We start from the raw sequence: 23,040 nt of genomic DNA, 5'->3' as shown, positions 1-23,040 counted from the left end.
TAAATAAAATAAAGGTATTGTGTCCAACTACAACTAAAAACATATTAAGGAGAAAAAAGAAACAGTGGTTTTCAAACTAATGGGATGTGGTACGCAAAGGACAGGTAAAGATTAAGCAGATGGGTCCTTGAACTTTCCTCCCTTCTTTGTCAACCAGAATAGTAATGCTTCTCTATTTTATATGTTAGAAGGATTCTTTATAAGAATCTTACTTTATAAATAGTGTATTTTTTAGTCCCCGTGCTTTAAAAATAGCATATGTTCTACAACAGTTTGTGACTTGCAAGTCATACATTATTAAAATACAGATTGTGGTTCACTGTTCATAGGGTGTGTCCCTCTATCCTGCATTTTTGACAAACTTTAGATATTGGGCCATATTGCATAAGAAGGATCAAAGGGACCCTGCCCTGCTTTCCTTCTATAGTGTCTCAACTGCTGGTATGTGGTGTCTATTGGTATCAACTTTGAAATGGCCAACTTTAAATGAGGTATAGTTGCTAAATAAAAATTGTGTGTATTTAATGTGGACAGCATAATTTTGTTGTTGTTGTTGTTGTTTGTTTGTTTTTGATACTGAGTATTGAGCCCAGGAGTGCTTTACCTTACCATTTAGCTATGTCCCCAGCCCTATTTTTGGGGGGGTGCTGGGGCAGGGTCTCATTAAGTTGCTTAGGGCTTTGCTAAGTTGTTGATGCTGGCCTTGAACTTGTGATCCTCCTGCATCAACCGTCTCAGTCACTGAGATTAAAGGCCACGTGCCAAGACACCACTTTGGACCACTTTTTTTTTTTTTTTTTTTTGTACTAGGGATTGGAACCCAGGGGATGCTTAACTACTGAGCCACATCCCCAACCCTTTTTTGAATTTTATTTAATGACAAGGTCTTGCTGTGTTGTTTAGGGCCTTGCTGAGTTGCTGAGTCTGGCTTTGAACTCATAATCCTCCTGTCTCGGCCTCCTAAGCCACTGGGATTACAGGCATGCGCCACCATGCCTAGCTCCATAACATATTTTAATACATATATGCATTGTGAAATCATTGCTGTAGTCAAGCTAATTAATATATTCATCACCTATGTAGTTATAATTTTGTATGTTATGAGAACATTTAGAAATGGACTCTTACCAAATTTTAAGCATGCAATACAGTATTATTAACTATATGTAGTTACTGTGCTATGCATTAGATCTTCAGAACTTTTTTGTCCTGCATAACTGAACTGTTGCCCAACATAGCTCCAGTCCCTAGTACCTACCTTTCTATTCTCTGCTTTCATGAATTTGACTTAATAGGTTTACTTTTGTATAACATCCTTGAGATTTATACATGTTGTCATAAATAGCAGGATTTCCATCTTATTTTTAAACTGAATAATATTACATATGTGTAATACTTACATACACATAGCATATTTTCTTTATCCATTCCTCTGTTGATGAACATTTCTTGACTGTAACAAATAATTCTGCAGTGAACATGGGGGTACAATTATCTCTTTGAGATAATAATTTCATTTCCTTTGACTGTATACCCAGAAGTGGGCATCTCAGATAATATGGTACTTCTATTCTGTTTTCCATGATGGCTGCACTAATTTATATTCCCACCAGCAATGTACAAGGATTCCATTTTTCAACAACCTCATCAGCATTTGTTATCTTTTGTCTTCCTGATAATAGCAATTCTAACAAAATAAATCAGTATGGGCCCCAGTCCTCCCACAAAATCAGAATCACCAGCATAGATCCCAGTTTATGTATTTTTAATCCTATTTAAGAATCACTACTCAAATGCCAATAGTAGAGAACTTTAAAGCTATAGGAAAGGAAATTATACATTTTGGTTCTATTCTGCTGCTGCCTTAAATGGAGCAGAAGGAATTCTGCTTGCTTTTAGAGGCTTCAGGAAACTTAATCATACTAATTGGTTATCCTTTACTAAATGCCAATAATGGATATAAGTGGAATATCCTTGATTTCTACAAAGTTCCTTGTGTATAGAATTGGGTGATAATTGAGAGCTGAGGGTGTGACTTGGTGTAGGGTGCTTACCTAGCATGCACAAGATCCTGGGCTCAATCTCCAGCATTGCAAAAAATAAAATAAGGGCTGGGGGTGAGGCTCATTCGGTAATGCGCTTGCCTGGCGTGCCGGGGCACTGGGTTCGATCTTCAGCACCGCTTAAAAATAAAATAAAGATATTGTTTCCACCGAAAACTAAAAAATAAATATTTAAAAATAAATAAATAAAATAAAAATCTAAAAAATTTTGGTGTCTTTTTTTTTTTTGTCCCATAAATCCTCCTTAATGCTCAGAAGTGCTTTAATGCACAAGTACTACAAACCTCATAAATGTTAAATTTAATCATCCACAGTAGTCCTCAGATAAAAGAGTGTACTATAGGGAATTGAAGGATAAATGGGAATGGTTGTACCATTTTTAAGCCATACCTAGGCTGCAAAATTCAGCAAAAGTTTTTGATTAACTGAATCTCAGCTGCAGGGTTTGAAAAGAATATAGTAAGGAAGGGTCTAACAACAGATTTTAGGAAAATCTTTTGGTGTTGCAATTGGTGAGTGTTGATAGTTTTTTGAGGTAGATTTTTATAATTTTCAAATGTGCTATGAATACTATAAAATCATTTGTTAGAGGATTTTAACTGTATAGAATTGAATTGTATACTCAAATATTAAGATTTCTTTCATATAATATGAAAAAGGTTATGTAAAAACTAAGAATGGAAGTGGGTACAGTTCTTGAAATTAACACTTGGAAGGAATTAAGAATTTCTTTCCAAATAAGCATTTGACTGTATTATCTTTTGCTAAACAGCTTGGAATTTTAGAAAGACACTAGAGTCACTTTGGAATGTTCAGAATTGGTGAATAAAAGAAGCATTAGAAGCCAGGCGTGGTGTAATCCCAGCAACTCAAGAGGCTGAGGCAAGCAGATTGCAAGTTCAAAGCCAGCCTCAGCAATTTAGCGAATCCTGGGTAATTTAGTGAGACACTGTCTCAGGATAAAAATAAAAGAACTAGTGATGTGGCTCAATGGTAAAGTGCCCCTGGTTTAATCCTTAGTGCCTCCCCCCCTCCCAAAAAAAATCATTGTATTGCTTTTTTAGCATAGTCTTTTGTCTTTGAGGTGTTTTTCTATAGTATGAAAATTAGATGTTTCCCTGTCCAGCTTTTAACAGATTTTTACATGTCCATTTACTTAATATCTTGAAGCTGTTTGCTGAAGTAGGATCTTAACTCATCTAAAGCCTTCTGAAATCCCATTTCTCCCCTTCTAAGAGCTAAGTTTTGAAGTAGTAAAAACAAAAGATTCACTTCTGCTGCCTCTGTAAGAGGCTTTCTGTAATCAGGGTTGGTCTAGGATTAATGTCCCTGGTGTTTTGCTAACCTTGAAATATTGAGTATGTGAGCAGCAAGATTTACAAGAAGCCAGGTGGTATAATCTTAGCCATTATAGCAAGGAGATCACAACTTTGAGGATGGCCTCCAAGACTTAGGAAAATGGTATCTCAATATAAAAAAATAAAAAGGACTGTGGATGTACTTCTGTGTAGAGCACCCTGGTTTTAATCCCAAGTACCCTCCAAATTTTTTTAAAGAAATTTATTATTAGTGCTTTCATGAGTTTAGAAGTTCTGGTTTAAAAGGCAAAAGAGTGCTTGTGTGGGCTAGGCACAGGTATACACACTTGTAATTCCAACTACTGAAGAGGCTGAGAAAAGAGGGTTTCAAGTTCAAGGCCAGTCTGGGCCATGTAGCAGAGATTAAAATAAATTTTTTTGTTGTATATCAAAATGAAATTTTTGGAAAGATCTTGAGATGTAGCTAAGTGGCAGAACACTTGTCTACTCTGTTGAGGCCCTGGGTTTAATCCCCAGTACTTAAAAAAGCCAACCTTTTTTTTTTTTTTTTTTTTGGTTAGATTTAAATTTGTGGGATGGATGACTCTTTAAACTGTCCTGGTATAGTCTGTTTATTTTGTTGTCTTGGATTGCAGCATTTCCTGATTGGATTAGCTGCCAAGGTATGAGTGGGCTTCTTATGAGCTGTCTTTGAGGTGTTTTTCTATAGTATGAAAATTAGATATTCCCCTGTCCAGCTTTTAACAGATTTTTGCATGTTCATTTACTTATTTTTTTTGTTAGTTGTAAATTTGTGGGATGCTACTGTTTTCATCTTCTATCCTGAATTCCTTCTCATCTACCCTTAATCCAGTCCAATTGTAGGGCTTTTACCACTAAGTGTAACCTTGAAATTTTACTTTGGTTGAATGTTTTCTGTCCCTATTTGATTATCAGAGCCATTAGGGAACTACCCCAAGACAGGGGAAAAAAATAGTTAAAACAAACAAACACCATAAAACACAGTGAAATATATGTGCCTCAGTGCCCTAATGTAGTTGGTTGACCAGCTTCACCTCAATGATACCCTAGCCCAAGACCTCCGTCAAGTTCTTTACAATCATTTGCTCTTTGTTGTTATTTTTAGTTATATATAACACTAGAGTGTATTTTCAGATATTTACACAAACATGGAATGCATCTTATTCTAATTAGGATCCTAGTCTGTGGTTATATATGATGTGGATATTATTTTTATTTATTTATTTATTTATTTATTTTATTGGTTGTTCAAAACATTACAAAGCTCATGACATATCATCTTTCATACATTTGACTCAATTGGGTTATGAACTCCCATTTTTACCCCAAATACAAATTGCAGAATCACATCGGTTACATACTCACATTTTTCCATAATGGCATATTAGTGACTGTTGTATTCTGCTACTTTTCCTATCCCCTACTATCCACCCTCATGATGTGGATATTATTGTGGTATATTCATATGTGCACATAGGAAAGTTAAGTCAGATTCATTCCACTGTCTTCTATTTCCTGTCTCCCCTCCCTTCCTCATTCTCCTTTGTCTAATCTACTGAGCTTCTATTCTTTTTCACCTCCTCTTGTTGTGTGTTAGCATCCACATATCAGAGAGAATATCTGACCTGTGGTTTTGGGGGATTGGCTTATTTTGCTTTGCATATAATAGTCTCCAGATCATCCATTTTCCAGGAAATGTCATAAAGTCATTCTTTTTTATGGTTGAGTAATATCCTATTGTGTATATACCATATTTCTTTATCCATTCATCTGTTAAAGGGCACCTAGGTTGGTCCCATAGCTTAGCTGTTGTGAATTGAGTACGTTGATTTTAAGTACTTTGGGTATAAACTGAGGAGTGGGGTAGTGGATAGCTGGGCCAAATGGTAGTTTGATTTCAAGTTTTCTGAGGAATCTCCATTCTGCTTTACAGAGTGATTGCACCAATTTGCAGTCCCACCAGCAATGTATTAGTGTATCCTTTTCTCTACATCCTCACCAACACTTTTTCTGAGTGGAGTGAGATTAAATCTCAAGTGTAGTTTTAATTTGCATTTCTCTAATTGCTAAAGATGTTGAACATCATTTGCTCTTAATAGGCTGCCACATACACTGCACTAGCCATACCAAACTTCAGTAACCTTATGTCAAAAATACATATGAGGGGCTGGGGATGTGGCTCAAGCGGTAGCGCGCTCGCCTGGCATGTGTGCGGCCCGGGTTCGATCCTCAGCACCACATACAAACAAAGATGTTGTGTCTGCCGAAAACTAAAAAATAAATATTAAAAAAAAATACATATGAGAATATTAGTAAAAGAATATTTGAGCCCAGAGACTAATATAACCATTTTCCAAAAGTAGAAATATTTAGTCTCAGAGAAGAGATAAGATAGCAAAAAAAAAAGGGCTGGGGTTGTGGCTCAGTGGTAGAGCACTCGCCTAGCATGTGCAAGGCCCTGGGTTCGATCCTTAGCACCACATAAAAATAAATAAATTAAAAGATTAAAAAAAAAAAAGATAGCAAAAAGATAGAGGGAAGATCAGAGCAGAAAAAGGAGAATTAAGAGGGAGGGAGGAAGGAAGGAAGGGAAGGGGGAAGATAATGAATTTAACAAAATTACATTGTATTCATGTTTGAAGTTATCAAAGAGAATTCAACCTTTATAATATGTTGAAGAGAAAAAGTTTAGTAGAGAGGGAGGAGGGAAGGAAAGGAGGGGAATGGGAATTTAAATCAAATTTCTTGCATGTATGATTTTGTCAAAATGAACCCAGTTATTATGTATAATTATGATGCTCTAATTTTTAAAAACTTGCTTAGTTTTTTAAAATAGATTAAAGTATCCTCTAGATAAGGGGGGGCCTTTAGATAGGACAGTCTCCCCCATATCTGTGGAGGATACATTCATTCTAAGAGCCTCATCTTGTGCCTAATCTTATCAAATACCATACATATTTTTTGCCTGTACATACTTGATAGTTTATAAATTGGTAAGATTAACAAGAGCTAGTAATAAAATGGAATAATTACAACAGTAAACTATAGTACAAGTTATTCAAAACATATAAATTGTTTATTTCTGGAATTTTCCATTTAATATTTACAGGCAGTGGTTTACCACAGGTAACTGAAATCATGTATAAGGAAGGACTACTATAACTGTCTCTTGTTTTTGCTTATAAATAGGCATTGGCTTTTCCACAGTGGACTATTTATAATATTACCAATGCAACCAGAAGGTCACAAAGAGGAAATCAGTGTTCATTTGAACATCATCTATAAGAGGAATTGCAAATTCTAAAAATAGGAAGACATTCTGTCCACTGCATCTCTTGAAGTCTTTTCTTTCTTTAGTTGTAGATTGACACAATACCTTTATTTTTATGTGGTGCTGAGGACTGGATCCAGTGCCTCATACATGCTAACCAAGAGCTCTACCACCGATCTACAATCATAGCCCCCTCCTCTTTATAGATGATGTCAAGAAGATTCTCTGCCAGACAAGAAATTATCTTGTTTTCTTTTCTGCTCTGATAAGGAGGCTGTAAATTCAAAAACGTTGGTCAGCCAGGATTTGCTTGTGTGGGGTTGTTGTGGGCACTATAATGTGAATCTTTTTTTTTTTTAATTGGTGCATTATCGTTGTACATAATGGTGGGATTTGTTGTTACATATTCATACATGCACACCATATAACAAAACAATTTGGCCACTATCACTCCCTAGCACTTCCTCCTCTCCCTCCCAACCTCCTGTCCACTTGTCTCTTTCCTCTACTGATTTCCTGTTGGTTTTCAGGAGATCCTACCCCCTCCCACCACCCTCTTTTCTTTGTTTCTTTCTGGCTTCAACCTATGATAGAAAACATGATCCTTGACCTGAATTTTGCTTATTTCACTTAACATATTGCTCTCTAGATCCATCCAAATAACAAGATTTTTAAAATTTGTGGCTGAATAAAACTCTGTTGTATGTGTGTATGTGTGTGTATATCACATTTTCTTTATCCTTTGTATACATATACTGTTACAATACCATCTAAGGTGGTTCCAAAGTTTGGCTATTGTGGGTTGTGCTGCTATAAACATGGGTATGCATGTATCAATATAGTATGATAACTTTAATACTTGAGAATAAATACCAAGGAGTGGTATAGCTGGGTCATATGGTATTTCCTTGCTAGTCTTTCGAGGAACTTCCATATTGATTTCAATAGTGACTGTACAAATTTATAATCTCACAAACAGTGTAAAAGTGTTCCTTTTTCTTCATATCCTCTGCAGCATTTATTATTATTTGTATTCTTGATGGTTTCCATTCTGAGTAGTATGAGATAAAATTTCAGTGTAGTTTTGATTTGCATTTCCCTGATTGCTGATGATGTTGTCCATTTTTCATATATTTTTATTTAATGTATTTTCATATATTTTATTTATTGGCCATTTGTATTTCTTCTTTTGAAAACTTTATTTTTCATTTGCCCCTTATTAATAGGGTTATTCGGTTTTTGGTGTTTAATATCTAGAATAAAGAAATCACAAAACTATAATCTTTTGTCAGAAGAGTAGCTAGCAAAGATTTTTTTCCCATCCTATAGGTTCTGTCTTTACATTCCTAATTGTTTCCTTTGCTGTGCAGAAGCTTTTTAATTTGATGCCATCTTATTTACTAACTCCTGGCATTATTCCTTGAGTGTTAAGGGTCCTATTAAGAACATTGTTGCCTGTACCTGTATGTTGGAATCTTGACCCTACGTATTCTTCTAGGAGTCGCATACTTTGTGGTCTTAATTCCTAGGTCTTTTTTTTTTTTTTTAGAGAGAGAGAATTTTAACATTTATTTTTTAGTTTTCGGCAGACACAACATCTCTGTTTGTATGTGGTGCTGAGGATCGAACCCGGGCCGCATGCATGCCAGGCGAGCGCGCTACCGCTTGAGTCACATCCCCAGCCCAATTCCTAGGTCTTTGATCCATTTTGAGTTGATGTTGGTGTAGGGTGAGAGGTAAGGGTCTAGTTTCATTTTTCCACATAAAGATAACAAGTTTTTCCAGCATCATTTGTTTAAAAGGCTGTTCTTTCTCCAGTAGAGGTTTTTAGCACCTTTGTGAAGGATCAGATGACTACAGATAAACAGTTTGTTTCTGTGTCTTCTATTCTATGCCATTGTTCTATTGGTCTATGTTTTATGTCAGTACCATGTAGTTTTTGTTGCTATAGCTCTGTAGTATAATTGGAAGTCAGATATTGTGATGCCTCCCACATTGCTTTTTTGGCTTAGAATTGCTTTGGCTATTCTGGGTCTTTTATTCCAAATAAATTTTGGGAGTGTTTTTTCTAGTTTGTGAAGAATGCCATTGGTATTTTAATGGAGATTGCATTGAATCTGTATATTGCTTTTGTTAGTAAGGCCATTTTAACAATATTAATTCTGCCTCTCCATGAACATGGGATTTCTGCTGTCTTCTTCAATTTCTAGTGTGAACCTTAATCACTGAAAGAAAACAGTATATGTTCCTATCTATGAAAAACATCTGGTTGGTAACTGAATGCCATTTTGATTTGGGTATTTCTTTTTTTTTTTTTTTTTTCCTTTTTTGGTGCTGGGGTTGAATCCACTGCTTTGTATGTGCTAGATGTTGGGAAAAATATAAACGGCAGCCATACCCCAGAGAAAAAACCCCAACATGGCGCCTAAGCACCTCTTCTTCCTACCTTCTTCTTTTCTGCAGTGGCGCGAAAAGTTCCCGCCCGTGTGAACTCTCCCGCCGGCGCCAATTTCAAATCTCGCTGGCGGGGAACCTTAGCCCCAATGAGAACTAATTCCTGGGCTCCGGAGCTGATATCTGAAAGAACTTGCCAATAAACGGGTTGCCTGCCATTTATCTAAGCCCTACCATCTCCCCCTTAGTTCTATATAAGCACACTGCTTTTTGCAATAAAATTGGAATTCTCCCTGCGAAGTGTCTTTGCGTGGGGAATTCTTTCACTAGACAAGCACACTACCAACTGAGCTATATCCCCAGCCCGTGGGTATTTCATTTTGAGGGTTGTTTTTGTTTTTCACTTGGAAATTTTTTTCTTAGTAAAGTCTACTGAAATCTGTAGGAATAAAATTAGGTTCCATGTTGAATTTGAGGGTGCAGTTTGTTCTTGATTCCCATGTAATGGCAGTAAACTCATATACAATTAATTTCTTGTGCTTTGGGGATTGCTTTCTCCCCATACTGGATATAATGACTTACATTCGGTAAGTGTATGGATGAAGTAGAAGGTGGGTAGATGTTTGTGAGAATTATAATGCAGTAGTTTGCATCAGACTTACTATATCCTTTTCTCTTGGTTGATAGGAATATATGGTTTACAGGAAGCATACCTACATGAGGCTTGATGGCTCATCCAAGATCTCAGAGAGACGGGACATGGTTGCTGATTTTCAGAACAGGTAAGGTTAATAGAAATTACAAAAATTCTTATTTTGATTTTGAAATGGTGAGTTAAAAAGAAATACCATTTTATCTTAGATTGTTAAGCAATCACAGTAAAGTACTTGCCATTTAGAGGTTGCTATATTTGCTTATAGTGTTTCATATTTATGTGTCTGAGTAAAAGAGAAAATGAGAATATCCACCTGGTCATTTTTATTTTAAATATGCCTTCTTACCATGCCAGTGCCTATTTATTTGGGTAACAAAAGGATTTCTGAATGTGAATGAAGATCCTCCTCAGTGGATAATGTGTATGTAGGAAAAAAGTCCACAGGGCTGTAGGGTGTATTCCTGAATGTTAACAATAGCCAGCCAGCTTTACTCTGTTGACTTAGGGTTGGTTTTCCCAGCCCCCCCCCCCCCAATTGGACCCAGGGGCACTTATCCACTGAGCCACATTTCCAGCCCTTTTTTTATCTTTTATTTTGAGAGATGGTCTTGCTAAGTTGCTGAGGATAGTTTTGAACTTGTGATCCTCCTGCCTCAGCCTTGATTTTTTATACTGGGGATTTAACTCAGGTGAGGGCTTTTACCCCTGGGTTACATCACTAGCCCTCTTTTGGGGTTGTTTTTTTTTTTTTTTGAGACAGGGTCTTGCTAAGTTGCTAAAGCTGGCCTCAAACTTGAAATTCTCATTCCTTAGCCTCCCTAGTCACTGGAATTACAGATGTGCACCTCTGTGCCCAGCTTGTATTGAGTTTTATTTTGTTTTTGCATTTCATTTTGTATGAGTTTAAGGGAAAATATCTTTCCTTTTCATGCTTTCTTCAAGCATTGCTGGCAATTTAATAAATTGCAGTAGTTTACAATCAGCCAATGGCTCTTAGTCACAGAACCTCTCCCACCTGCTAATGAACCTATGAAATTTCAAATACCACCTGCTGAATGCTGATGGTTTACAGAGCCATAATTATCCTAAGTGCTGGTTCTTAAGTAAGCAGAGTCTGGTTACTGCTTTCTCCACAGAGAAAGCCAAACTTCATTGATGACAGATCTGCTGAACTTCACCCTTAATTTTCTTCTTTAAACCTGGAGAATTGAAAAATAAAGTAGATCTTAATGTCTAAATCAGAATAGTTTTAACTTTCTGACCTTTAATTGTATGGCCAATTAACTAATAATTATTAATTCTTGGGAAGAAAATTAAGCACATAGCCATTTATATTTATGTTACAATTTTTAATTTTATTTGGGTTTTAGAACATGATTTAACTCAAATATAAAACAGTTTAAGATAGAAGACATCCATAGCTCAACAAAAGTGCCTCTTCTGATTCAGAATTTTTGCCATTGCCATTTTTGCTGTCCTTTACAATGGAGGTGAAGAGTCATAGCCTGATGTTTTGGTTTACAGTATATACCCAGTTAGGCTGATAACTCCTAAGTTAAAACTGCACACAAGAATTCCAGATGGCTGTTCAGCCAACAGTGGAAGGGAAGATCCACTTTGAAACTATTTCAGTTTGTTACCTTGGAGTAGCTGTAGAGATAGACTGACATAATTTCTTACTTAGCAGAAGTAATCAGATTTCAGAATTGATTTGAAACTTATAAGCATAGCAGTGCCTGTTAGCCCACCACCTTATGTGGCAACTGTCTCAAAATAAAAAATTGAAAAGACCGGATGTAGGTCAATGGTAAAGTGCCTCAGTACCATAAATAAATAAATAAATAAATAAATAAGTTTATTATAGAGTATGCAGTTCCCTAGGAAGTCTTTCTTTTCTCATCACATAGACACATTATTGGTATGTTGTATGAGGTTTATACATTGTTATAAGAAAAGCCATTAAGTAATAGTTATTTCACCAGTTCTCCGTTTACTTCCCACTAGTATATTTGATAGTGTTCATTTAAGGATCTCATTTTTCACATATCTTTTAAAGTTCTTTGCAATCATTATTATATATATTTTGGTAGTATGGGTTTGAACCTGGGGTACTTTACCACTAGCCTACATTCCCAGACCCTTTTTACTTTAACTTTATCTTCTTACTTTTAAGACCGTATCTTTGCATATAAAACTTTGTCACTATTTCAAATTATCTTCTTTTTATAGATTCAAATAAGGAAATCACTAGGTGAAGGGATAAGCCTTTAAGATTCTATGCAGATAGTTGCTTTGCAGAAAAGTTCTATTGATTTAGACTCTAATCAGAGCTAGATTGGGCTTCCAAGTTGTAGAGCTGTTCTTGTAACCAATTCATTTCCAGAAAACTGGGCTATAACCTTTTTTTTTAAATTTTTTAAGTTGTAGATGACACAATATCTTTATTTTATGTATTTATTTTTATGTGGTGCTGAGGATTGAACCCAGTTCCTCACACGTGCTAGGCAAGCGCTTTACCACTGAGCTACAACCCCAGCCCTGCTACAACCTTTTAATGGAAAAATAAAAAGAGTAGATATATCTAATTTATTACATCTACAGTCTCTTGATTAATTTGTGAAACACTTATTTGGGCAGTCCTGGAAATGCATAGTAGTTTTAGAAAACATAGCTCTTAAAAAAAAAAAAAAGTATTTTTATCACTAAATTGTACTATCTCTGCTTAGTAAAAATATTTGCACATCGTTAACTGGGAAACCTTACTTGAGCCTCCAGGCTCTATAACTGAAAATTACTAATAGTGAGTTATTTATGAGTTATTTAATTATCAAAGCAGATAATTTATGATTCAACATCTGGGTAGCATCATTTCACCCTGTATCTAGGATTAGGAGGAAAAAAGAGACTATTTGTGCCTTCTGGTCTATTTGTGCATTATTAGCTAGATTCTTAGAGTTGAGGCTATGGCTCAGAAATAATCTGCTTTTCATGTATGTTCTCTGAATATGCCTCTGCTGACCAGAAGGTTAGTAAACTGACCCCTCCAAATCAGGAAGGAGTTCTCAGCTTATACATTTTATTTATTTATTTATTTATTTTTTAGTTGTAGTTGGTCACGATGGCTTTATTTTATTTATTTTTATGTGGTGCTGAGGATCGAACCCAGGGCCTCGCGCGTACTAGGCGAGTGCTCTACCGCTGAGCCACAACCCCAGCCCCTCTCAGCTTATGCTTTTAAGTGGCAATGGTAGCCCAATATACAGAAAAGGGCAGGTGTTTTTGAAAACAAAAAGCCATGTCTTGCCAAATATTTTTATTATTACTAATGAAAAGACATCAAAAGAAAAAAGTGTAGTTTCAACTGGAAAGCCCTGTGGCTCAAAGGTCAGCCAGAGTAAACAAGAACTCCTATAAAAAGCCATTTACATTCCCTTCATACAAGATTTATTTATGAGGGATCCTTCCAGGAAAAAGTCTGACTGAGACTAAAGACTGTTTGGCCAGGATGTCCTGACTGGGCAACATTCAGAACATGTGACCAGAGCATGATCCTAGAAGCCATTCACAAGGTCTTTGCACTCTGGTGCCTTGGCCCTTGCTTCACTTACTCACCCCATGAACTTTTTTTAAATGGATCCCCTACTTATTCCCCTACCATGGTTTTCTGACCATTCAAGATGACCCTTTAGAAAATATGAGAAAAAGTGGCTGTAGCATGGGTTTCTCTTTTTTGGTAAGAGTGTTATAAAGATCCAATATCTTCTTTCATTCTGGTTCTTTTTTAGTCAGTCAACAAGCCTTTACTGTAGTCTTTGGTAACTAGCACTGCCTGGACACTTTGGTTGAGAGTCTTCCTTAAAGATGTGAGAGTAAGACCTAAGCATGTCTTTGTTGTTTGGTTTCACAGGCTCCTATACAGACCACCCAGAAACCTGAGGCCTCTTTCAACAGAAACCCTGAGAGAGATTCCTTTTCAGCCTCTAGAGGGCACCCAGACCACCCCCATTGCCTTCCAGAATTTTGTTTTCTTCTATTTAATCAGAATTCTCAAAACATTAACTCACATTATAAATACTGGATTTATTAAGAATAATAGAACTTCTTAGCAGTTTAATCTATATATTTTTGTTATAAATAATCCAGAATGGAAGCTGATATCTTTGATTATACCAACCCAAGACTTCTATAATTCTTATTTTCCACAACAGTATAATAAAATAACATTGAATGCAGCCAGTCTTTGTAGCATACATGTACATCATCAAAGGGCATCTTCTCAATACATAATTGTATCTAAAAGAAGCCTTTTCTACCATTATATTTCTAATTTTTTTAGAATTCTTTTTATCTACATTGCGTTGACCAGTATTTTTATGTTTATAGCCCTATTTGTAAGTGGCTACTACATCTCCAACTGATTTCCCTTAGACTATGGGAAATGGCCTTTCTTTCTGCTTCCATACTTTTCTTTTGTCTTCTGTCTACCTCCTTGTTCCATTCCAGTGTTTCCCTCATCCCACTCTGACCCATGTTCTTATACTGGGCTTCTTCAAAAATTACCAAAAAAAAGTCCTGGCCATTGGAAGACTGTCACCTCTCACATAAGTATTAGAGAAGCCTCTCACCCCCTGCCTCTGTACTTACCAAAGCAGAAGAAGAAATATGCAATAATCTCGGTGCCAGAGTGAAAGAGACACTAATAGGGCCCTAAAAAGTTTTTTTCTCTGTATGATTCAATCATAAAAGAGAATGTAAATTCAGTAAAATTTTTTTGAAAACTTTATTATGAAATTCAAGGTTAGAGGTTAGGGTTTTAGCTTAGTTGGGTAGAGTATATGCTTAACTTTTGTGGAATCCAAGGTTCAGTCCCCAACTCTATAGAAGCAACAGTGATTAAAAAAAGAAAAAGAAAAAAAGAAACAAACCCAAAAAAAGTTCTTCAAAAGATTTCAAGGATAAAGCAGGCCAGGTATGGTAGCACATACCTATAATCCCAGCAACTCCGGAGGCTAAAAAGAGCTGGGATTGAAACTCGGTGCTAAAATGCCTCTGGCTTCAATCCCCAGCACTCCTGTGCACTGCTCCCCCCCACACACACACACAACAGTAGAACTTTCCTAGGAATACCAAGCTCTGCAGACATTTTATAATCCATGCCTCCCTGTAGGAAAGTTGTATTTAATTTCTATCATGACCAGTATAATGATTAATCAGGATGCTTATTTCAGAATAGCTCATTCCTTCACTGATATTCATATTTGATGTTGATGTCATCAGTTAGTCACTTCAGTTATATTCATGATATCCTGATTTCTGCAGTCAAATGACTTCACTAAGGAAGAATAGGCTGAAGGGATGAGAACATCCTGATGTCAGTATGTTTTTTTTTCCAAAGCCTCATAATAATATTTGTTTTACATTGTGATTTAGTACCTATATACCATGTTTAAAACTTTACAGAATGGTACCCTTGTGGCTGTGATGCACTAGAAAATTTTTTAATCTAGTCTTTATTTTTTTAAATGCATCCAGATCCACCAGACTTATTTCATGACCAAGAATAAGTGTGACCTGTAGTTTAACCCTGATCTGAATTAATATCTAGTTGTATTCCTCACTACAGCTAGGAAGAACGGGGATTGGCAACTTGATTTAGTGGATTTTCAGGTTTACTTAGTGGTATGATGCAGTTCCTTTCCCTCAGAAATGTTCTGAATATAATCTAGGATAAGAACATGAAAGTGTATGATGATCTTAAGATATAGTACTGGGCTATAGCTGAGCCCCTCCTTATTTAAGATAAATCTTACAGTCAGAATCCTGTTCCTTGTAATCTGGCATGAGCTTTGTTCCTAGAAAATACTGTATTCAGTAATTATTTGTTGCCTGAATGAGTGATGGTGTAACCTATTGGTTTGTTTGTAATTCTGTTTCTTTAAAAGGACTTGGGGTATAAATCGAAGAAAATTTTAACTGTGTGTGTGTGTGTGTGCGCGCGCGCATGCACACAAGAGCTGTGTTGGCATACATCCAAAAGCCCTTTAATTATAGCCTATCATCAAGAATTAATCCCAAATTCAATTTTATACATAGATGACATAGCCTAGGTCTTAGTCCCTGACTTCAGTTCATTTTTCTGGGACTTATATTCTTCATCTTAAAATGAGTTCTTTGCTATAATGATCATAAGTTTCCAAAGTATTGGAATTCATGATTCCTAAGGGAATCAGGGAATACTGATTTATTTGCTCTTAGTTCATAAAGAGAAAGAGGTCTCTACTTCATGGTAGCATTATTTTTCTAGTATATTTGCTACACGTTTTTACTTGTGTGCTGAGCAATTAGATATTGATGGGCAGCAAGTTTCTGTTCAAATTAGAAGGTGACTCCCATCATTTTATTTTAGGAATAGTGCACCTTTGTGTAGTGTTTTAAGGGAATATCAGCAGGCCTTGATAACCACCAAAACTCTTTCCAGCACTAGATTCCATGTTCTGTATTCAGAGACCTCTCTTTTCTTCCCACATTCTATTTTTTTCTTTTCAGTTTTTCCTCTTAACATGTTCCTCCCTTTTCTGCAGGAATGACATCTTTGTGTTCCTGTTAAGCACAAGAGCTGGAGGACTGGGTATTAATCTCACTGCTGCAGATACAGTAAGTTATAATGAGAACATAATACACTGCTTAACTTTCTTACACATTTACTCAACAAGTATTTGATGAATGTCTACTCTGTGTCTGATACTGTTCTAAATAAACAGACTAGAGGAAAAAAAAAAGTAATCCCACTAGATTTGTTTTAGGAACTGTAACTGAATAGATAAAAAAAAACAACGATAATTTCATTATTTTTATGCATTATTCCACTACTGGAAAAACTCACATTTTTTAACATCCTGAACTTCAAAAGTTTGTTAGAGAGTAATGAGATTGCTAATCTAAGAAATAAAGTAGCAGGAAGGGGTGTGGCTTAGTGGTAGAGAGCTTGCCTAGCATACATAAGGCCCTTGGTTCAATTGCCAGCACCACCAATAATAGTAAAATTAAAATATAGGCATGGCAGCACAAACCTGTAATCCCAACAACATGGAGGCTGAGGCAGGTGGATCACAAATTCGAGGCTAGCCTCAGCAATTTAACAGGACCTTATCTCAAAATAAAAATTTAAAAGGCTGGGGGCTGGGGTTGTGGCTTAGCAGTGGAATGCTTGCTTCACACATATGAGGTACTGGGTTCGATCCTCAGCACTACATAAAAAATAAATTAAGTAAGTAAATAAAGATTTTTTAAAAAATTCAAAAGGCTGGGTAAGTAGCTTAGTGGTACTTGCCTTGCTTGCTCAAGGCCCTGGGTTCAATCCCCAGTACAACAACAACAACAACAAAATTCCCCACATATGTGAAGAGGATGCAAAGATGCAAACTCAGGAATGTCATGAAAAAAATCAAGTACAGATGGAGATTCTTGAAGAGACAGAACCAAAACTGGAACTAGATCCTGCATCTTTCAGTCTCCATTTCTAGGCTGGGTTCACTCTCTTTATTGTGTACTATATGTTTAACTCCCTGTCTTCGTAGGATCCAGCTCTACCTTTCTTGCCCTCTAAATCTCCACCAGTTACCAGTTAGCCAGGTGGGGTAGAGCTTCAATGCCTGAGGATTGCTGCAGGCATAGTTGCACATCATCAATCACTCATCTCTGGGTAGGTTGTCAGTGGTGGTAGATCCTGTTCTTTTGGGTTCTCTGATGTGGTAGTTCACTCAATGCCATATCAGATAGTAGAAATTTGTCCTTATTTTTCTTGGTTTTCTGCTCTATTTTTCAAGCATTTTATATGGGTTCTGTGTGAGTACAGATTCACTGCTTTCTCCTTGCTGATCTTTTGAGCTCCAGTCTCAGTCCCTAGCTCCATACCTGTTAACCCAGATCCATTCTTTGCTGTGCTGATTATTAAGTTTGTTTATATCCTTCTCCCCCTCTCCTGTTTTGTTTTGTTTTATTCCTTTCTTCCCTTCCCCCCAACCCCGCTCCACCTTTCCTGTACAGGGAATTGAACCGAGATGCTTTCCCACTGAGCTATATCTACCTCTCTAGCCTTTTTTTAACATTTATTTTTTAGTTGTAGTTGGACACAATACCTTTATTTTGTTTGTTTATTTTTATGTGGTGCTGAGGATCGAACCCAGGGCCTCGAACATGTTAGGCAAGTGCTCTACTGCTGAGCCACAACCCCAGCCTGTAGCCTTTTATCTGCTTTTCCAGACTAATTTCCAGACTACTTTCCCTTCTAAAATTTATGTTCCAGAAATAAATGATTGACTTTTCTTTTTTTGTTTTTGGTACACCATGCTATTTCACACTATTGGGTTAACTGTTCCCTCAGTGTAGATTGTCCTGTGAGCCACCTCTTTCTTCTGGTAAACTTATTTGCTTATCAAAACCCCATTCAGGTGTCACATTCCTTTCCAGTTCCCTCCCCTACTCAAGTTAATCACATTATATTGTAATTAATTATTTTACATAATGAATTTAGATCTCATCAGTAGAAGGAAGTCTTATTTCTAGTGCATGAAATCATTCGTTCAACAGATGTTTAATGAGCATCATTCAAGGGCCTGGCATTGTTTTAGGCAGTAGGATTCAGCATGCAACACAATGAAGTTCCATTCCTGTCCTCATAATTATTAAAAATTATATTTCTACTAAAGGTAGGGGATGAGATATGAACAAAATTTAAAGAACTATTTAATATGAATGTTACAAAGAGACATATAGCAAATAAGGAGTGGTAGAGTGATCAGGGTTGCTGTTTTATGTGGGTGGTAAAGCCTCTCTGATAGTGTGATATTTGAGCCAAGATCTGAAGAAAGCAAGGACATGAGCCAAGTGTCTATCTGACAAGAGCATTCCAAGCTGAGGCGATAAGTGCAAAGCCCTGGGGTGAGAACATGCTTGGCATAATCAAGCAACAGCCAGAAGCCCAGAGTAGGTAGGCAGAATCAATGAGGGAAGACTGGTAAGAGGTATGTGTCACAGAAGCAGAGCATGCAAGGCTAAGTAAGCCATAGGAAATGGAGAATTTGGAAGAATTTGACAGATGAGTAACATGGTCTAGCTTGGGGTTTGTATGTTTGTTATTGAGATAAATTCTCATTGTGTCTCCAGGCCACCCTCAAACTCCCAGGCTCAAGCGATTCTCTGACCTCAGCATCCCAAGTGCTAGGACTATAGCCACACACCACCATGTTCACCTTTGCTTGGATTTCACATGTGCCCCCCTGGCTTCTGTTGGGGGTCAGTACAAAACACTGAGAAAGGTAGAAGCAAGAAAATTGGGAATATCAGACATTAAGTGAAATGTTGCCCAGGCAGCAGGGTTTGGAATTCAGGAGAAAGATTGTGACTAAATATGTATTTTGGAATCAGTCATAGGTAATATTTAAGACTGAGGCTACGTGGGATCACCTGGGGAGGTCTAACATTTGTATTTCCCTTCCTATCTTGCCTGTCTTAGGTTTGGCTATGCTTTCTTAAGAAATAGTTCCTCTAGTTGTTTTGTTTACTTGAATGGTCAAAATGATAAGCAGGTTTGCAGAGTGACCTATATTATGCTTGCAAGGTTCACATAATTTGTCCTATGGGGGTAAGGACCTCCTGCCACAAAGAACCAAAGTACTAGGCCTCTAACCCATAGCAAAAGGAATAAAAGTTAATTCCTTTTCCATCTGAGGGCTAGAGAGAGACTCTGAATACTCTGAATTCCAAAATAATTTGATCTGGGGGAGGCTTGTGATTCACTTGTAAATTAGAAGCTCCTGGAATATTCCTTAGAGATATGGGACAGCAAGATTGAAATTAATTCTCAATGTTTTGTGTGAACTCAAGTTTTGCTCTGTGTGTGTGTGTGTGTGTGTGTGTGTGTGTGTGTGTGTGTGTGTGTTAGAGAACAATAGTTTTAGCTGCTTGTCTGGCATTTTCCTTTGCTTCAAGATTTATTTAGCTCTGGGAGATCCCTAGAACCATTTATGGACAAGGAAGAGGTTAGTCAGCCTAAAATGTCAGGAAAAACTTAATGTCTTGTGATTGAGAGCCCATAGGTAAGCATGTATTCTATCTGGCCCACTTGTTTAGTAAATATGTTTTTAGCATGGGGATATCTTTGCATTTAATTCTGTTTAATGAGAGTTGTTATGATAAATTCCCCTGTTTTTGTTTCTATTAGACCTGTCTCAAATGCTTACATATAATGAGAACGAGTAGCAAGATGACATGACGTATGTCCAATGGGTCAACTTTTAGCCCTCCCAAGGGACTAAACTTTCACACTTTTCTCTTGGGAGAAAAGCGCCACCCTCCAAATATTGGTCCAGCTTTTTCCAATTATTCTATAGAAATTTTCCTGTTTTCCATTTCACTCTCTCATCTCCTGGAACTCCCTCTCATCCACCTGTATTATAGCTGGGCCTCTACACCACATCTCTACTCTCCCTTCCCTCCCCCATGCCTGCCTGGCTTGGGTTTTACAACTTCATGAAGGTGTTGACTATTCATATATTTCCACTTAGTCATTGCTAGGCCATGCATTGTAGCTTTAATCTTTTAAAGATTAATCTGTAGCTTTTAATCTTTCCTAGTTATGTCAGTTGTTCTAGTCCTATAATTATTAGTTGTTTTTCTCTAGTGTGTCTCACTGAACTCACTAAACCTGATTATAAAATACAGGTGTATCTCTGTCCTACTGTGGTACAGTGTCTCCATCATTCCCCCAGTTCACATGGGTGATCCGGCATTCATTGGTTGTCAAAATAGATAAACATCTGTTTTGGTTTTTCATTCTTCGTATGTGTTGAGGGTTGGTGCTGGGATTGAACACTTGTCTCATTCTCTTATTCTTCTCTCTCTCTCTCTCTCTCTCTCTCTGTGTGTGTGTGTGTGTGTGTACACTTACTGGACTTGAAACCAAGGACACTTTACGACTGATCTACATTCCCAGGCATTTTATTTTTATTTGTTTTTTGTTTGTTTAATTTTGAGACAGACTAAGTTTCCTGGGAGCTTTGCTAAATTACTAAGGCTGGCCTCTAACTTGTGATCCTCCTACCTCAGCCTTCCAAGTTGCTGGCATTCTAGCCATGCACCATTGTGCCTGACCTTATTCTTATGTTAACCTGTTTATGAGCTTTTACATAGTTTATTATTCTTTTTCCCCTTTGTATTTTTTCTTTTTTTTTCTTTCCTTCCCTTCTTTTCTTTCTGTACTAGAGATCAAACCTAGAAGCACTCTATCTCTGAACCCACAGTCCCAGCTCTTTTGAGATAGAGTGTTGGTGAGTTGCCCAGCCTGGCCTCAAACTTCCTGCCTTATCCTTCTAAGTAGCTGGGATTGCTGGTGTGTGCAACCACACCTGGCTTTCCCTGTTTGTTTTTCAAAAAATCCCTGTTTTTAATTCTTTTTTTTTTCCCCTAATCCCTCATTTCTTTTAATCCATTTAAAGGATATACAGCCACTAAATTTGGGGGTTTTTTCAAGGCTAAATTGTTAATTTATCTTCTTTGGCTTTAATCTTCTTATTGTTTGTGATCCCAAAAGAACCCAAGTTAAATCAAGGATTTGGTTGCCACTGAAATTTATAGGGGAAAATTGTAAGTATTAAGTAAGATGATTCATGATATAAGCCTCTTCATTTTGAATGTATATGGAACCATTCCCCAGGCTTGGACATCTCAAGGTACAATCTTTGAGTATGATGTCAGCCCTCAATTGCTATATGTGTATCATTTTATTTTTATTTTTTCATTAGAGCATTTTAGTTATACATAATAGTTGGGTTTATCCCGACAAACTCATACATGCATGGAATTCCATTTCATTTGATAGGTTCTTTCTACCTATGCATAAAGGTGAAGTTTCCTGTAGTATATTTATATATGCACATAACATGGTTTTATTTAAGAATTCATTTTGCATTGCCTCTCCTTACCCTGTATGTATCATTCTAGGTATATTGGTTTCTAGAGTTTTGTATGTCTTATTTGAAACTCCATAATATGTCTTATGGTAATATGGTAATGCTGTGACAAGCATTGTGTATTTGCAAATCAGGTTTGTGGACACTGCATTAATAATAATAAGCTTTTATAATACTTTTTTTTTTTGAAACTGAATTACCAAGGCTGGGCTTGAATTTATAATCATCTTGCCTCAGCCTCCCCCGAGTTGCTGGAATTACAGGGTGTGCACCACCTCACCTGGCTTACAATGATGTGTGTGTGTGTGTGTGTGTTTTGATAGATGGACAGAATGCATTTATTTGTTTATTATGTGGTACTAAGGATCAAACCCAGTGCCTCATACATGCTAGGCAGGCGCTCTGCCACTGAGCTGCAGCCCCAGCCCCTGTAGTGACTTTTTCTTTGAGAGTTTGTAGTTTTCTCCCCAAGGATTCTAAACTATGCTAAAAAATGAAGGATAATGCCACACAAAAGCCAGACCAAGAGGACACCATAAGAAAGAGCAAGAGCCAGATATGGTGGTACACAGCTAATAATCCCAGCAATTTTTTAAGACCAACTATGTCTTAAAAAAATAAGAAAGGGGGCTGGGCTCAGCAGTAGAGCGCTCACCTAGCTCATGCAAGACCCTGGGTTCAATCCCCAGCATCACCTAAAAATAAAATAAAGATATTATATCCAACTACAACTAAAAAATAAATATTTAAAAAAAATAAGAAAGGGCTGGGATTGTAGCTCAGTAGCAAAGGTTTAGTCCCCAGTACCCCCCCCATACACACACACACAAAAAGGTTTAGTCCCCAGTACCCCCCCCCATACACACACACACACAAAAAAAATTTTTTTTTAATAATTGAACATCCGTGGAAGATAGTGATTAAGTGGGAACTTATACCAAGGTGGTAAGCAACATGAAGTACTGTGCTAGTGTTGAAGGCAACTGTTTGGTCAAACCCCAGCTCAGCCAGTTGCTGTGGTCTCAGTCCAGTATCTCTTCCTTTTTAGTAAGATGGAGGCTATTCACAGGATTGTTGCAAGAATTCAGATAGATATGTATATACCCTAGCGTCATACTCAGTAAAAAGAAAGAGCTCTTATTCTCTCTCATGCTGTCCTCTTGGTCTGGCTTTTTTGTGGCATTATCCTTCATTTTTTTAGCATAGTTTAGAATCCTTGGGGAGAAAACTGTAAAATCCCAGACAAAGAAAAAGTTACTGTAGGGGCTGGGGCTGGAGCTCAGTGGTGGAGCACTTGCCTAGTATGTGTGAGGCACTGGGTTCTATCCTTAGCACCACACAATAAATT

General features: G+C 37.0%; 1 protein-coding gene and 1 non-coding gene across 3 annotated transcripts in view; one reads left to right on the top strand and one right to left on the bottom strand.

Annotated features, from left to right (window-relative positions):
• Ino80 (INO80 complex ATPase subunit) overlaps positions 1–23,040 on the top strand; it is a 138,435-nt gene that overhangs the window by 102,378 nt on the left and 13,017 nt on the right. For both annotated transcript variants that reach the window (XM_046460794.2, XM_046460793.2), the window contains exons 28-29: positions 9,756–9,850; positions 16,305–16,377. In XM_046460794.2, the coding sequence (XP_046316750.1) occupies positions 9,756–9,850; positions 16,305–16,377 (168 nt within the window). The remainder of the gene's footprint in view (positions 1–9,755; positions 9,851–16,304; positions 16,378–23,040) is intronic.
• Positions 12,865–12,937, bottom strand: Trnat-agu (transfer RNA threonine (anticodon AGU)). The gene has a single exon. It is a non-coding gene; the product is annotated as a tRNA-Thr (tRNA).

This window comes from Marmota monax, unplaced genomic scaffold, assembly GCF_021218885.2.
Source record: "Marmota monax isolate L192 unplaced genomic scaffold, Marmota_monax_Labrador192_F-V1.1 WCK01_AAM20220418_F8-fsc00001, whole genome shotgun sequence".
In the NCBI taxonomy this organism is placed as follows: Eukaryota; Metazoa; Chordata; class Mammalia; order Rodentia; family Sciuridae; genus Marmota; species Marmota monax.
Note: the sequence above shows the minus strand (reverse complement) of the source record. Positions and strands in the feature narration are given on the sequence as shown.